The following is a 16603-nucleotide window of genomic DNA, read 5'->3' as shown; positions in this document are numbered from 1 at the left end:
GGGTTCACGAGTTCCTCTTATACCATAGACATCACCACACCATAGTTACCCCAATCTACAGTCTACCATTGATTTACACCAATCAGGGCCACGCTGTTGACAGGAAACATAACCCACTGAGCACACAACATTGTTTCAATGGGAATTTCACAATGTATTGTGATGTGGAATCTACAGGGTAAATACATTGGATTTGCAAAAAGTCAAGGATACATTTTTTTACAACAGGATTGTCATCATGATTACCAATTTTCAACAACAGACAAACCTTGTATAAAATATGTTGAATTAGTACATTTGAAACAATGTCAGATGTTCAACATTATATATCCACTATCAGAAAAAAAAACTATAAGTTCAGCAGCACCTCCTCCTGGAAAGTTGATCTATCTACAGCTATCCATTTGGTCTCGCATCCAGGGTTTTAACTATGGCCAGACTTGCCTAGCTTTGATATTTGTGATTGACTACAACTAATGTGCTATTGTGAGAATGATTATTGAGAGATCTCTTAATAACTATTCCAATGATAGGTTTAACAGAGCAAATTAAATGTAACTATACTTTCGTCATACATCATTAACGATCATTAATTGGCTTAAACAGCATTTGCAAAATCATCAACAGCTAGTTTCAATTCAACCCAGGATTCAACTAAAAACGTAACAATAAATATAAAGTTTCAAGCTTTTGTTGATTTCAAATGTAATCTTCAAGTTCATAATTGATATATTGGATTCACATTTCCATCTAAACCAAAACCCAAAGTTAAAGATTAGGACTAAATCAAATCAAACTTTAAATGCACTTTAAATAAAGTTTGATTTGATTTAGACATATTCTTTAAATGTTTATATTTACAGTGATGTGAAAAAGTAATTGTCCCCTTTCTAATTTGCTCTACATTTGCATATTTCTGATACTGAATGTTATCTGATCTTCAACCAAAACGTTATGTTAGATTAAGGGAACCTGAGTGAACAAATAACACAACAATTACATACTTATTCCGTTTATTTCATTTTAAAAAGTTATGCAACACCCAATGCATCTGCTTTAAAAGGTAATTGCCCCCCTTACACTCAACAGCTGGTTGTGTCACCTTAAGCTTCAATGACTCCAACCAAACACTTATTGTAGTTGTTGATCAGTCACTGTGGAGGAATTTTGGACCACTTTTCCATGCAGAACTACTTTAACTCAGCGACATTTATGGATTTCAAACATGAACTGCTCATTTCAAGTCCTGCCACATCTCAATAGGGATTAGGTCTGGACTGACTAGGTCATTCCAAAACTTCAAATGTGTTGCTTTTCAGACATTTTCATGTAGAATTGATTGTGTGCTGTGGATCATTGTCTTGCTGCATGACCCAGCTGCTCTTCTGCTTCAGCACACAGACAGATGGTCTGAAATTCTCCTGTAGAATTATCTGATACAGAGCAGAATTCATGGCTCCTTCAATTAAGGCAAGTCGTCCAGGTCCTGAGGCAGCAAAGCATCCCTTAGCCATCACACTACCACCACCATGCTTGACAAGTTCTTACTGTGGAATGCAGTGTTTGGTTTTTCGCCAGCCATAATGTCGTCCAAAAAAATTGACTCAAGTTTTTGTCAAAAAGCACCTGGAAGCACCTGGATGATCATCAAGACTCTTGGAAGAATGTTCTATGGACAGATTCAAACATATAACATTTAGGACGACATTGGTGCTATTATGCCCGGTACTTACACTATGTACTTTGAATGTTGTCTCAACTGAAATTCAGGTCATTTGGTTGTGCTATTAGATGAAGCACAGTGATAACACATTACATTTTTGTATGATTAAAAAATATCTGACATTGAATTTACATTTGAACTTTGTTGTGCTTTTAAATGATTGAAAGCGCAGTGATAACACATTTGCATGATGACAGTTTTTCCAATGGAATTTGGTTGTGCTTTTAGATGGTTGAAAGTGATAACACATTGGGAATTGAACAAACCTCTGGCTGTCTTTTTGAGTGGGTGAACAAAGGTTGAAATTTCATTGATCAACCTCAATCAAATATCACCCACATTTCCATGTTGAAATCATGTGATGTGCCCAATGGGAAGCTACAGAATGTGCCTTTATTCTGTTTGCTCAGATGAAACTAGATCCAAATGAGTAATCCTATAACTAATGTCACTTTGTGACAATTGACAATTATGTGCTATTTTCCAGTGTTTGAGGGTGAGGAGGTCATAACAGCTAATGGAGCTAAATGAAGGTGACTAAGCACACCATTATGCAAATGACCTTTGTTTGCCAATTAACATGTTTTTTTTGTATTTTTTTATGAACATGGTTGCTTTCCATCAATTCTTTATGTAATGCATAGCTTCCTTGGTCATGTTTTATCAGTGAAAAATATTACTCAGAATGTATTTACCTTAATAATCTTTCATTTATGGCATCAGATGTATTTCAAGGAATTTAATTATTGTTGAGTGCCACAATCATGCTAGTGACACACTAGCCTGACTCATTCATAACCATGACAACATGAGCAGCACTTCCCCAATCTGTCAAAAAAATAGTCAACAAATGAGCCTTCTTTATGGAGAGAAAAAAAAACACCATTCTTGTGAACCTGCCCCAACAACACCCATCCCTTTGTTTTTCCACTGCTGCTACTTGCTGTTTATTATCTATGCATAGTGACTTTACCCCTAGCTACATGTAAAAATGACCTCGACTAACCAGTACCCACGCACATTGACTCGGTACCGGTACCCCCTGTATATAGCCTCATTATTGTTATTTTATTGTGTTATTTTAAAAGTATATTTTACTTTATTTAGTAAATATTTTATTAACTCGGCATTGTTGGTTAAGGGCCTGTAATTAAGCATTTCACGGTGAAGTTTACAGATGTTGTATTCGGCGCATGTGACATAACGTTACAATTTTATTTGATCCTCTTTGGCCTCCCTCAAAGATTTCACATGCAACATTATGCTGCTCTCTGTTGGACAAAGTATGAATGCATAACAAAAGGTGTATTCATCACGGAAATCGTTTACCGTTTAAGAACCAAACGGAAGCAAAACAAGTTTCTATTGGACAAATTCAGGAAGGTCCCTCCACATTTCGTTCCGTTTAAGAAACGTTTTGCAACAGAATGGGCGTAATGAATATGCACCAGCACAACACTGAAGTTGCAGTTTGCTGCACTCCTATCTTGCTCATGTTGGTTTTGTCTCAGCTGTTTTTGCTGTTAGGAATTCTTTCTATGGCTGGTGCACAATAACTGCTAAAGTCTTCTTGAAAGCAGACATTACCGATGAAATGTTGACAATAAAAATACACTTTCTATCCTCTTACCTTTCAATTCAACAGCCAAGGTCGATAAGGCCTACCCCTGAGGGAATTCAAAGCTGGAACTGCGTCGCAAAGGTCCTGATGGATGTGTTGGGGAACAACATAATACACATCAACATCACGGAAATCAACAAGTGTATTTGTGTTCATTCCATTTACCAAGCACTGCCAATTTAAGACTAGTCAATAGCATAATAAAACCAACTCCGTATTGTGTATGATGTACCTGTTGGTTTTGTTGTCATGATGATGCAGACAAGTGTCTACTTGTTTTGACTAGCTAGTAACATTAGCATTTCATTACACCCGTTATAACATCTGCTAAACTGTGTACTAGACCAATAATCTTCGATTGAAATATGTTGGATTAAATAATGGCCTTGATTTTTTATTCTTAATTGGCAAAGCTTGGGCTGAGACCGTTTTCTCTAACCCATAGAAATTGAATCGCATTCTAGTTCTCCAAACCTCCTTCCTCTCCAGTTATATCCATCCTCCTGTATACATGCCTTGTACATAGAACATGCCTCAGAAACAAATACATCTTTAAAATAATTTATTCAAGAAACATTGATGCTGAGGTTAAATGTCCATGATCAACATAGAAAATATGTACATAGAGAGCCATCGGTAAAAAGGACAGAAAGCCTGTCTAGACTATGTGCTGAGTAGAGAGAAAGCAGTGATACTATTCAATATATCTCTATGAAAGTCCCAGACTGTTCATTAGTTGGGATAAGTGATACTGGACGTTAAGAGTTCTGCTGGAGGGTTCCATCGATGTAGCACAGTTGCTAGTTGATTACTGGTGGTAGCAGCTTGGGCTCAGACACTGATCTGGGTTTATGATAGGCTGCAGGAAGACTGTTTGGCGGACTCTCTTTCCTACGATAGAAAGTGAGATATTAGTACAGGCAAAAGTCGATTTAATTCAAGACAAAAGAGTCATTAGTGAGAGGCTTGTCTCACCATTTATGGTAAATATTCAACATGGGGAGAAAAAAGTAAATAGGATCATTTAATAGGTCCATCAGATAAAATACACATTAAGTAGTACTTCAAAATTGTGTCACTCATTTTCTCCTTAGCTGATCTTTAAATGCACCCAGTGAGGAGGATGAAGGAATATAGGGGACGCCATGGAGGCAATGTACCTAGGTGAGGTTCCTGTCCTGTTAGCATGCTACTGACGCCTAAGTTTTCTGGATACCTGTTGTCTCCGCTGCTGGCGTCTGTACTCTTCTTCACTAGCAGCAAGGGCCTGAGCCAGAGCCAGATCCTCCTGCTCCTGAGGGCTGAGACAGACACAAACACTTCTATGTCACACAGAGGAATGCATCATCATCACACTGCAGAGAGCAAGCAAGAGGCACAACAACACACACACACACAGGTCTGAGGAGCAGCAACACACATCATGAGGTGAATAAACACTGAATTGTGGGCACCACTGTCCTTCATTTATGAAGTCATCATGGACATCCCACCATGGGCTACATAGTGGAATGTCAAACCTATTAATATTGTGTTCTCCTATAGTAACCAAATAGCCTGCGTTTCAACTAGAGCAAACACGTAGCAATAAGAGCTAGTGATGAGAAACAATAGGTAAGAGGGTTGTGTTGATGGCATCTGGACATGATGACAGCCTATATTATGTGTGGGTGATGCTGGATTATGGGATTTATTGGGGATTGTTTATTACCTGAGTGTTGGCTGTTGGACTGTGCTGCGAGCCGACTCAGCCAAGGACATCTCCAGCGCTCTTTGTAAGGCCTGCTCCTCAGTCTGCAATCACGACATGCAGATATAAACACTTACAGGATTTTCTATATTTTCTTCTTGGAATCTCAATGAATAAACAGGAGCAGACTTTGGAATCTCAATGAATAAACAGGAGCAGACTACAGAATCTCAATGATTAAACAGGAGCAGACTTTAGAATCTCAATGATTAAACAGGAGCAGACTACAGAATCTCAATGATTAAACAGGAGCAGACTACAGAATCTCAATGATTAAACAGGAGCAGACTACAGAATCTCAATGAATAAACAGGAGCAGACTTTAGAATCTCAATGAATAAACAGGAGCAGACTACAGAATCTCAATGATTAAACAGGAGCAGACTACAGAATCTCAATGATTAAACAGGAGCAGACTACAGAATCTCAATGATTAAACAGGAGCAGACTACAGAATCTCAATGAATAAACAGGAGCAGACTTTAGAATCTCAATGATTAAACAGGAGCAGACTACAGAATCTCAATGATTAAACAGGAGCAGACTACAGAATCTCAATGAATAAACAGGAGCAGACTTTAGAATCTCAATGAATAAACAGGAGCAGACTTTAGAATCTCAATGAATAAACAGGAGCAGACTACAGAATCTCAATGATTAAACAGGAGCAGACTACAGAATCTCAATGATTAAACAGGAGCAGACTACAGAATCTCAATGATTAAACAGGAGCAGACTACAGAATCTCAATGATTAAACAGGAGCAGACTACAGAATCTCAATGATTAAACAGGAGCAGACTACAGAATCTCAATGAATAAACAGGAGCAGACTACAGAATCTCAATGATTAAACAGGAGCAGACTACAGAATCTCAATGATTAAACAGGAGCAGACTTTAGAATCTCAATGATTAAACAGGAGCAGACTACAGAATCTCAATGATTAAATAGGAGCAGACTACAGAATATCAATGATTAAACAGGAGCAGACTACAGAATCTCAATGATTAAACAGGAGCAGACTTTAGAATCTCAATGATTAAACAGGAGCAGACTACAGAATCTCAATGATTAAACAGGAGCAGACTTTAGAATCTCAATGATTAAACAGGAGCAGACTACAGAATCTCAATGATTAAACAGGAGCAGACTTTAGAATCTCAATGATTAAACAGGAGCAGACTACAGAATCTCAATGATTAAACAGGAGCAGACTACAGAATCTCAATGAATAAACAGGAGCAGACTTTAGAATCTCAATGAATAAACAGGAGCAGACTACAGAATCTCAATGATTAAACAGGAGCAGACTACAGAATCTCAATGATTAAACAGGAGCAGACTACAGAATCTCAATGATTAAACAGGAGCAGACTACAGAATCTCAATGATTAAACAGGAGCAGACTACAGAATCTCAATGAATAAACAGGAGCAGACTTTAGAATCTCAATGATTAAACAGGAGCAGACTACAGAATCTCAATGATTAAACAGGAGCAGACTACAGAATCTCAATGAATAAACAGGAGCAGACTTTAGAATCTCAATGAATAAACAGGAGCAGACTTTAGAATCTCAATGAATAAACAGGAGCAGACTACAGAATCTCAATGATTAAACAGGAGCAGACTACAGAATCTCAATGATTAAACAGGAGCAGACTACAGAATCTCAATGATTAAACAGGAGCAGACTACAGAATCTCAATGATTAAACAGGAGCAGACTACAGAATCTCAATGATTAAACAGGAGCAGACTACAGAATCTCAATGAATAAACAGGAGCAGACTACAGAATCTCAATGATTAAACAGGAGCAGACTACAGAATCTCAATGATTAAACAGGAGCAGACTTTAGAATCTCAATGATTAAACAGGAGCAGACTACAGAATCTCAATGATTAAATAGGAGCAGACTACAGAATATCAATGATTAAACAGGAGCAGACTACAGAATCTCAATGATTAAACAGGAGCAGACTTTAGAATCTCAATGATTAAACAGGAGCAGACTACAGAATCTCAATGATTAAACAGGAGCAGACTTTAGAATCTCAATGATTAAACAGGAGCAGACTACAGAATCTCAATGATTAAACAGGAGCAGACTTTAGAATCTCAATGATTAAACAGGAGCAGACTACAGAATCTCAATGATTAAACAGGAGCAGACTACAGAATCTCAATGAATAAACAGGAGCAGACTTTAGAATCTCAATGAATAAACAGGAGCAGACTACAGAATCTCAATGATTAAACAGGAGCAGACTACAGAATCTCAATGATTAAACAGGAGCAGACTACAGAATCTCAATGATTAAACAGGAGCAGACTACAGAATCTCAATGATTAAACAGGAGCAGACTACAGAATCTCAATGATTAAACAGGAGCAGACTACAGAATCTCAATGAATAAACAGGAGCAGACTACAGAATCTCAATGATTAAACAGGAGCAGACTTTAGAATCTCAATGAATAAACAGGAGCAGACTACAGAATCTCAATGAATAAACAGGAGCAGACTTTAGAATCTCAATGAATAAACAGGAGCAGACTACAGAATCTCAATGATTAAACAGGAGCAGACTACAGAATCTCAATGAATAAACAGGAGCAGACTTTAGAATCTCAATGATTAAACAGGAGCGGACTACAGAATCTCAATGATTAAACAGGAGCAGACTACAGAATCTCAATGAATAAACAGGAGCAGACTTTAGAATCTCAATGAATAAACAGGAGCAGACTTTAGAATCTCAATGAATAAACAGGAGCAGACTACAGAATCTCAATGATTAAACAGGAGCAGACTACAGAATCTCAATGATTAAACAGGAGCAGACTACATAATCTCAATGATTAAACAGGAGCAGACTACAGAATCTCAATGATTAATCAGGAGCAGACTACAGAATCTCAATGAATAAACAGGAGCAGACTACAGAATCTCAATGATTAAACAGGAACAGACTTTAGAATCTCAATGAATAAACAGGAGCAGACTTTAGAATCTCAATGAATAAACAGGAGCAGACTACAGAATCTCAATGAATAAACAGGAGCAGACTACAGAATCTCAATGATTAAACAGGAGCAGACTACAGAATCTCAATGATTAAACAGGAGCAGACTACAGAATCTCAATGATTAAACAGGAGCAGACTTTAGAATCTCAATGATTAAACAGGAGCAGACTTTAGAATCTCAATGATTAAACAGGAGCAGACTACAGAATCTCAATGATTAAACAGGAGCAGACTTTAGAATCTCAATGATTAAACAGGAGCAGACTACAGAATCTCAATGATTAAACAGGAGCAGACTTTAGAATCTCAATGATTAAACAGGAGCAGACTTTAGAATCTCAATGAATAAACAGGAGCAGACTATAGAATCTCAATGATTAAACAGGAGCAGACTTTAGAATCTCAATGATTAAACAGGAGCAGACTACAGAATCTCAATGATTAAACAGGAGCAGACTACAGAATCTCAATGATTAAACAGGAGCAGACTACAGAATATCAATGATTAAACAGGAGCAGACTACAGAATCTCAATGAATAAACAGGAGCAGACTTTAGAATCTCAATGATTAAACAGGAGCAGACTATAGAATCTCAATGATTAAACAGGAGCAGACTTTAGAATCTCAATGATTAAACAGGAGCAGACTACAGAATCTCAATGATTAAACAGGAGCAGACTACAGAATCTCAATGATTAAACAGGAGCAGACTACAGAATATCAATGATTAAACAGGAGCAGACTACAGAATCTCAATGATTAAACAGGAGCAGACTTTAGAATCTCAATGATTAAACAGGAGCAGACTACAGAATCTCAATGATTAAACAGGAGCAGACTTTAGAATCTCAATGATTAAACAGGAGCAGACTACAGAATCTCAATGATTAAACAGGAGCAGACTTTAGAATCTCAATGATTAAACAGGAGCAGACTACAGAATCTCAATGATTAAACAGGAGCAGACTACAGAATCTCAATGAATAAACAGGAGCAGACTTTAGAATCTCAATGAATAAACAGGAGCAGACTACAGAATCTCAATGATTAAACAGGAGCAGACTACAGAATCTCAATGATTAAACAGGAGCAGACTACAGAATCTCAATGATTAAACAGGAGCAGACTACAGAATCTCAATGAATAAACAGGAGCAGACTTTAGAATCTCAATGATTAAACAGGAACAGACTACAGAATCTCAATGATTAAACAGGAGCAGACTTTAGAATCTCAATGATTAAACAGGAGCAGACTACAGAATCTCAATGATTAAACAGGAGCAGACTACAGAATCTCAATGAATAAACAGGAGCAGACTTTAGAATCTCAATGAATAAACAGGAGCAGACTACAGAATCTCAATGATTAAACAGGAGCAGACTACAGAATCTCAATGATTAAACAGGAGCAGACTACAGAATCTCAATGATTAAACAGGAGCAGACTACAGAATCTCAATGATTAAACAGGAGCAGACTTTAGAATCTCAATGATTAAACAGGAGCAGACTTTAGAATCTCAATGAATAAACAGGAGCAGACTACAGAATCTCAATGAATAAACAGGAGCAGACTACAGAATCTCAATGATTAAACAGGAGCAGACTACAGAATCTCAATGATTAAACAGGAGCAGACTACAGAATCTCAATGAATAAACAGGAGCAGACTACAGAATCTCAATGAATAAACAGGAGCAGACTTTAGAATCTCAATGAATAAACAGGAGCAGACTACAGAATCTCAATGATTAAACAGGAGCAGACTACAGAATCTCAATGATTAAACAGGAGCAGACTACAGAATCTCAATGATTAAACAGGAGCAGACTACAGAATCTCAATGATTAAACAGGAGCAGACTACAGAATCTCAATGATTAAACAGGAGCAGACTACAGAATCTCAATGAATAAACAGGAGCAGACTTTAGAATCTCAATGATTAAACAGGAGCAGACTATAGAATCTCAATGATTAAACAGGAGCAGACTTTAGAATCTCAATGATTAAACAGGAGCAGACTACAGAATCTCAATGAATGGACTGGAATTATTCAGAGGAGAGAGTTTACAGTAGTTTCAATCAAGCGGTGTAAGAGTGTTAGGCATACCAGGCCAACCTGAAAGGATGCCGAAACAGGTACTACATTCTGTGCTGGAGGGGGCCGCATGGCCGGAGCTGGATTATAAATGGCCTGAGCACTGCTGTGATAGAATCAAAAACAATAATGCTCAGTGGGGTTATAGAGTCAACAAGTCAACACACTTTCACAGCGGTAACAGGTAAGAGCAGTTCTGTGAAGGACAAAAATGTCACATCCTTTCCATGTGTAGTATATTTCGCTGACAATAAAATCAGCCTGTCAATTCGTCCATCCCATGTGTTTTAGTGACAATATGCCTCTCATGAATTTAGAGGACAAACTGTGCTTGCCAATATCACTTGTTTATTTATTTAAGCTTCATGTGGTTCTTCAGTGTGGCGTTTCGAAAATCAATACATGAGGATCCTCACCGACTACTCTGGGTCCTAGCATTCCCATTAGAAACAGGCCTAGAACTTCCTCTACTGCTTGAAGTGGATGCACTGCTAGAGGATGCTCCTTGGGACCGCATGAAAGCAGCGAATCTGAAAGAAATCCAATGTAATCATCATTATACCACAAAATCTCACAATGTGCACCACAATCAGTAAATGGCATAAGGTGGAGGGAAATACTTACCCAGATTTGGAGACTGGTTTGTCTCCAGGCTTACAGTCATGGTCTAGTGGATGTCGGTGTTTAAGACAATAATTCAAGTGGCACTGGTCACATGTCACTCGGATCATTTCTTTCTGCTTGCAGCCTCCTTTCGAGCATTTGTTTGTAAATATCTACCGTAAAAAAAAAGGTTGGTTAGCTTAGATTAGGCATAGCTACTTCACTTTAACCATGGGCAGTTTGTGTAAATGGTCCTGTAGAGAAGCCTATCAACCATACCTTTCTCTTGTTCTGAGCAGGGTCCGACTGGCAATCGCGATCGATGTGCTCCCCAACCTTGATGTCTGGCATTTCCCCTCTCTTGATGGGGATCGGGGTGTTGCACAGAGGACACACAGGGACCTGGATATCCTGGGGACAGAATCAAGCAGAGAGCCGTATTAAAGCTCTGTTTGGATCAATAGATAACATACATACAACTAATAAGGTTGAACAGCATACATTCATTTCTACATACTAACTGCACATTATAGGAACTTTGCTTTAATTCAAACATACGATGCTGCTAAATTATTTAAAATGTACCTTCTTGTAGGATGACATGCATTTGTGATTTGCATAGGTTATGTGGTCTTTACAAAAAATCTCTTCACAGGCATCACATCTCATTGGTAGGAAATCTGTCAGATATAAGAAATATGTCAAGGTCTTGATTCCATGGCAAAGGATAGAGATCATCCATATGCATGTAGATCAATTCAATTCTCACTATCCCTCTTCCATCCTGATAATGGGTAGTGCAGCCCATGACAATTGGTTGTGGAGGACTTAACTTAAACCACAACTATTTACAGATACCAAAGCCCTACTAGAAAGGACAGGAAGAGAACACAAACAACAGGCTCTGTATTGGAAGGGTCCCAGAGGCATTGAGGTAGTAAATGGAGACAGCATTACATAAACAACCACTCACCCAGCTGCTTGCAGGAGTTTTCAGAGCAATGCTCTCCTAGATTTGGAAACTCCATGGCACTATGGTGATACACCCTTCAATTGAAAGATACATAGATAAGCTAAACTCATGCATAAACAATGTTTGTTGACCTGTGACAGATTATATAAATAAAACTAACTTGGTCCGCATCACTTCATTTTTTTAAGAACAGTAGATTCAGCATGTCAATTTTAGGATATTTAAAAAGTCCCTTTGTTTACGTGCTTCCCTTCCAACTAACGTTAGTTATGCTTATGTAACAGGCTTATTATGGACGTGTACAGTCAGTGGAAGACTGATCTGTCCACTGACAGATACAGTTAGCTAACGTTAGCTACCCATCTAGATGTAGGTATCTAGGACTTCCTATGATAACGAATGCTGAATCATGCCATCGCCTCTTGCTGCCTACATTTTGCCATTTTGACTAACGTTAGCTAACTAGCTAAGTTATTATGGGGTATCTAGCAGCAGTCTCCCTCGCTGCTAGCAGTCAGCTAGCTAGCTACTTATCATGGCTAATTAGCTAGCTAGTAACTAGGCCAGTTCCTCCCTGTACAATCGCTCGAGGACATAAATGCAATTACCTAGCAGACCAATGTTATAATTGTCTGCGCTTAAGCTACCTAACGTTAACTATTGAGTTATTTATGGAATACCATTGATGAGCTTGTTCCTGGTTTACAGGCCAACAACAACCAAATGAAGCTAGCTTACTTGATGATAAGCTAACGTTGTTAGCTAGCATTCTAGACAACTTCTGTAACATTAACATTACGTCGTTACTGGTAGTTAACTAACGTTTAAGTTACTCATTTAACTTACCATTAATTCGAAACGGATCATATTTAGCAGAAATATATTTGGGAAGATTGTTTACCATCACGAACGTTAGCTCGTTAGCTCGTTAGCTAACACTAAACAAATATTGGATTGGAGACACCCTTCCTGCCCTGCCCTGCCCTTGCCTTGGGTTGGTTGGCTGGCTAGCTAGCTAGATACGATAGCTAACAGCAAACCATAGTAAATTGAAAACTACATGCAAAAATAGACGCCTATTCTCACTTACCCAGAGACCTGGTTCAACCAGACAGCTATATTTGATTATTATTTCCCCTCTTGCTTCGAGATTAACGTTGAACTTTGAGGAAGCGAGTGGCTAGCAAGCTCTCTTGACAGCCAGCTACATCGAAGCGTCACTGACGCTGTTGTTTACGCCCCTCCTCGCCGTTGTACTAGCTAGGGAGTTCCAGAATGTACCACACGAGGCAGGGATGAAGCGTTGTTTTTGATCAATCACAGTGACACAGCGTTGTTGAGAACTGTCCATGGTGCTGGTTTTTACGAAACGTCTAATTGAGACGTGTTTGGGCTGTCTTAAACCAGCACCACGGACAGCTCAAAATAATGCCGTGTCACTGTGACTAGATATGAAGGTGACTAGCTAGTCTCTCGCCAGACTAGTTAAAGGCCATGTCAGAATGAATCGCTTTTCTGGAATCATGGTAGGTCTATATAACTAGGGTATAACAAATCACACAAAATAAGCAGAATAATGCTTGTTTTGATTTTGGATAGTTATCACCTTCCAACTGTTTTTGTGTTTGATATTGTATTTGTTTACTTGCTGAATAACAGAGATGTGTTATTCACAGAGCACATATCTTTGTTTCACAAGTAAATGTGCCCTTTTATTCATCAGCACAATATAGCCTGTAGGTGATGATATAGGTGATTCATTCATGCTGATGAAATGGCCCATATGGGCTAGGTACCTTTTTGTACACTAGAAGCAATTGTGGAGTCTAAAGAGAAAAATGTGCAATACTGCAGTCAATGCAATGGCATATACCAGATGGTGGCAGCAGAGCTCTTTCAGACGTCTATACAGTCTTCAAGATCTGGTTGTTTATGACTGGCCACTGTGTTTTTGTTTTGTGGCAGTCCCGTTAATAGACTCTCTAATCTCATGTTTCATGCATGCGTTAACAGAAGGGTAACTGCAGAGGCAAGTTGTCATTGCAAAGATAAAGTTACAATATATACGTACAGAAAGTGTCACTGGGGGAGTTAGTGAGGTTGGGCCTACCTGGTCAGTTTCAGATTTTGAAAGTATGAAGTTGTAGACAATTTCGACATGAGTATGAAAAACACATAGATAGTGATTGTTAATGATTATGTTACTAGAAACAAAGCCTAACTTAAAGCAGCAACTCCCTGTTGAAGAGGCACTGGAATCCACATGAACACACAGCATAGCAGGATCAACCCCATCACCAAGAGGTCAACTAGCTAGAAATAGTAGTTATATAGTAGAGTCAACCCACAAAATGAACTGTTCTCATTATGCAACAGTACAGTGTTATGATCAGAGACTGGGAGAAGGGATCACAGAGGCACTCGTCTAGATTCTTCCCCTGTACTGTAGCACCTGGCTCATAAGCTGCTAATTCTGCTGCCAGATGGCATCGCTTGCTGAACACCTGGTTCATCATAGGGATTCCTCTTCCTTTGCTCACACTATATCTGCTCGATTTAGAAGATGATTGTAATCATTTCAAACCCCCATCCCTTTATTGCCATAGCAATATTTTGGATGCCACATTTGACATGACTTCCGGACAGTTTGTCCTTATGGTGCCAGTCACCTCTGAGTCTCCTTGGTCATACTTTGTTCTGGACAATCTCAGGATGCCACTGTTTCTCAATTGAGAGCTATAGCACAACTAGCCCTGCTACAGTATCCTAAAGCCTATTCAATGTAAAAAAATATATATATATATAAATAAACTCTGTAGTTTCTCTCTACACTCCTGAAAAACAGGAGTCAAATGGGTTTTTTTTCTAGACTGAGAGACCACAATAAAACAAGCTCTGAACCAGTTACTAAAACTGTTACTAAACCATTATTATTAAACCAGTAACTTTCTACTCATTTGAGTTAATCTTTCAAAAAAGTTTCATAATTACATTGGTAAAAAATATGATCTTAATCAGATGGATGATCCTAACTTCAAATGCATATAATCCGTTGATTCTAAATCCAATTCTTGCAAGTCTCCTCCATTTGATATCTAATCCAGTTTTTAAAAGTTTCAATGAGGCGAGATAAAGTCATTTGAATTAACCTTCATAACGACTCAAATAGCCCCTTGTGCTTTTCAGGGACAGAATGCCTTTTTTATTCAATAGGTGTGCGTTTCCAGGAGAACTGAATAACGATTTGGTTGATTTATTTATCCTGCTATAAAAACGCCCGAGCATCCAGACAAGTACAAGATTGGTGGTTTTGCTAAATTGCATGGTAATTGCCATCATGACAAATTAGGGGGCAGAAACCCGCCTTATTTTTTTCTATTATAAGATAGTATTATTCTTGGTTAATAATCCTTTTATGCAAGATTCAATTCCCGATAGGCTGCCTACATGGGGATTGTCCCTAATAATCCATGCATCTGAGAGGCCTATTGGCTGGCCATATCTGTTTTGTTTTCGGTCAAAAACACAATTAAGCATGAACACTGTCTTTAATGTCAAATATTGATCACAATTCGGTTTCATTATTACAACTATATATAACTTTCCAAGCACGCAGAACATTCTTGGACTTTTTCTCCAACCAATGATAGCAATTCAAATCGACATTTTAAATGCATAAATACGTTGGGAGCAATATCATGTCAATATATTATCAAGTTATATGAGCCTGATTTAGTATAGACATGGTCTGTTTAACATTGTGAGATTATTCACAGATTTCATGGTGTGTTAGTAGATATATTATAGAATGGATCCCATGCCCACGAGGCTCACTGGGAAGCAGGCGTGAGGGTACGAACGGTTTATGAATACAAGGCATCACATTTCTTTCTTTTGTTTAACCAGACTTCATCTCAATGAGTTAATGGGCCAGATGAGAAGGCTGCTCGCGACCTGCAAAGGCGAACAGAGTGCACGTGGAGAAGAGGTGTCAATAAACGTGTGAATGACAATGTGGTAAAACACACACCAACTGAAAAGGAGACGAAGATGAACAGATGGAGAAGAATGGGGAGTTAACGCAATGACAGGGTCAGTGGAGCAGAGAGCAGGCCTCTGAAATACAATTCAATGGGGAGAGGGCTACTGAAATGAAGGATGGGCATATGAAATAACGATTGGCTTCATTTGAATAAGAAAATAGTCAAACAAACATGACAATTGAAAAAACAAATTCCCAGTGAATTGATTATTTTAGTTCATAGATGCAGTTAAATATATAAGTACGCAATGAGCTACATTGAATAGTTACAATTTGCTATGTCCGTTTGTGTGCTTTTAATCACTTTGGAAAGGACAAATTGGCCTAACAATGTTATATAGTAGCTTTGCGGTCGAAGCCTTTGCTGAAGACTTAGAATAGCCACGAGTTGGCGCCACAACTCTTTTAGACTTTAGGCGCCATATTGAAAACAAATAACGTTTCATGGTTTGTCCGTGGGGTCAAGGTGTAGGCCCACGCCCATGTGCAGAGCAGGTGCAGTTGCTCTGGGATCCTGGGTATGCCTCTCCAACGCTTCGCCACTTTCCATTGATCTAACCTCCGAGTAGCCTATATGGTAAGTAATGACATTGCATTAATGGATAATGGCGAGTGTAAAGATACACTGAAGAGTGAGAAATGGAATTGTCACCATGCACGTTTTGGCCTATTGCTGCCACATTATACTGGTCTTCATCCACGGCAATTAATTCATATGCCTAACATTGCCTGCATGCCTAAACCTCTAATCAGAATCA

At 38.4% G+C, this 16603-nt stretch overlaps 1 protein-coding gene across 6 annotated transcripts; it reads right to left on the bottom strand.

Annotated features, from left to right (window-relative positions):
• Positions 1-3891: 3891 nt before the first annotated feature.
• Positions 3892-13089, bottom strand: LOC110486308 (AN1-type zinc finger protein 2B). Of its 6 annotated transcripts, none has more exons than XM_021557799.2 (10): positions 12894-13089; positions 11804-11877; positions 11416-11510; positions 11110-11241; positions 10852-11003; positions 10644-10757; positions 10240-10333; positions 5056-5138; positions 4561-4645; positions 3892-4235 (listed from the first exon to the last, which is right to left on the bottom strand). In XM_021557799.2, exons 2-10 carry the CDS (start codon positions 11856-11858, stop codon positions 4194-4196), a joined length of 852 nt encoding a protein of 283 aa, XP_021413474.1. In that variant the 5' UTR covers positions 11859-11877; positions 12894-13089; the 3' UTR covers positions 3892-4193. The 6 variants fall into 6 exon arrangements, with proteins under 6 accessions (XP_021413474.1, XP_021413477.1, XP_021413478.1 ...); XM_021557802.2 differs by having other exon boundaries at positions 4505-4645; positions 12894-13078; XM_021557803.2 differs by having other exon boundaries at positions 4505-4645; positions 10249-10333; positions 12894-13078.
• Between the last annotated feature and the right edge of the window lie 3514 nt (positions 13090-16603).

Source organism: Oncorhynchus mykiss, chromosome 13 (genome assembly GCF_013265735.2).
Source record: "Oncorhynchus mykiss isolate Arlee chromosome 13, USDA_OmykA_1.1, whole genome shotgun sequence".
Classification (NCBI taxonomy): Eukaryota; Metazoa; Chordata; class Actinopteri; order Salmoniformes; family Salmonidae; genus Oncorhynchus; species Oncorhynchus mykiss.
This window is presented reverse-complemented; position numbering and strand designations above follow the sequence as displayed.

Coding starts and splice junctions, on each gene's coding strand:
- LOC110486308 (XM_021557799.2), bottom strand. CDS start 11,858: ATGGAGTTTCCAAATCTAGGAGAGCATTGCTCTGAAAACTCCTGCAAG. Junction 11,511..11,803: donor AAACTCCTGCAAGCAGCTGG/GTGAGTGGTTGT, acceptor TATATCTGACAG/ATTTCCTACCAATGAGATGT. Junction 10,758..10,851: donor AAACCAGTCTCCAAATCTGG/GTAAGTATTTCC, acceptor GATTTCTTTCAG/ATTCGCTGCTTTCATGCGGT.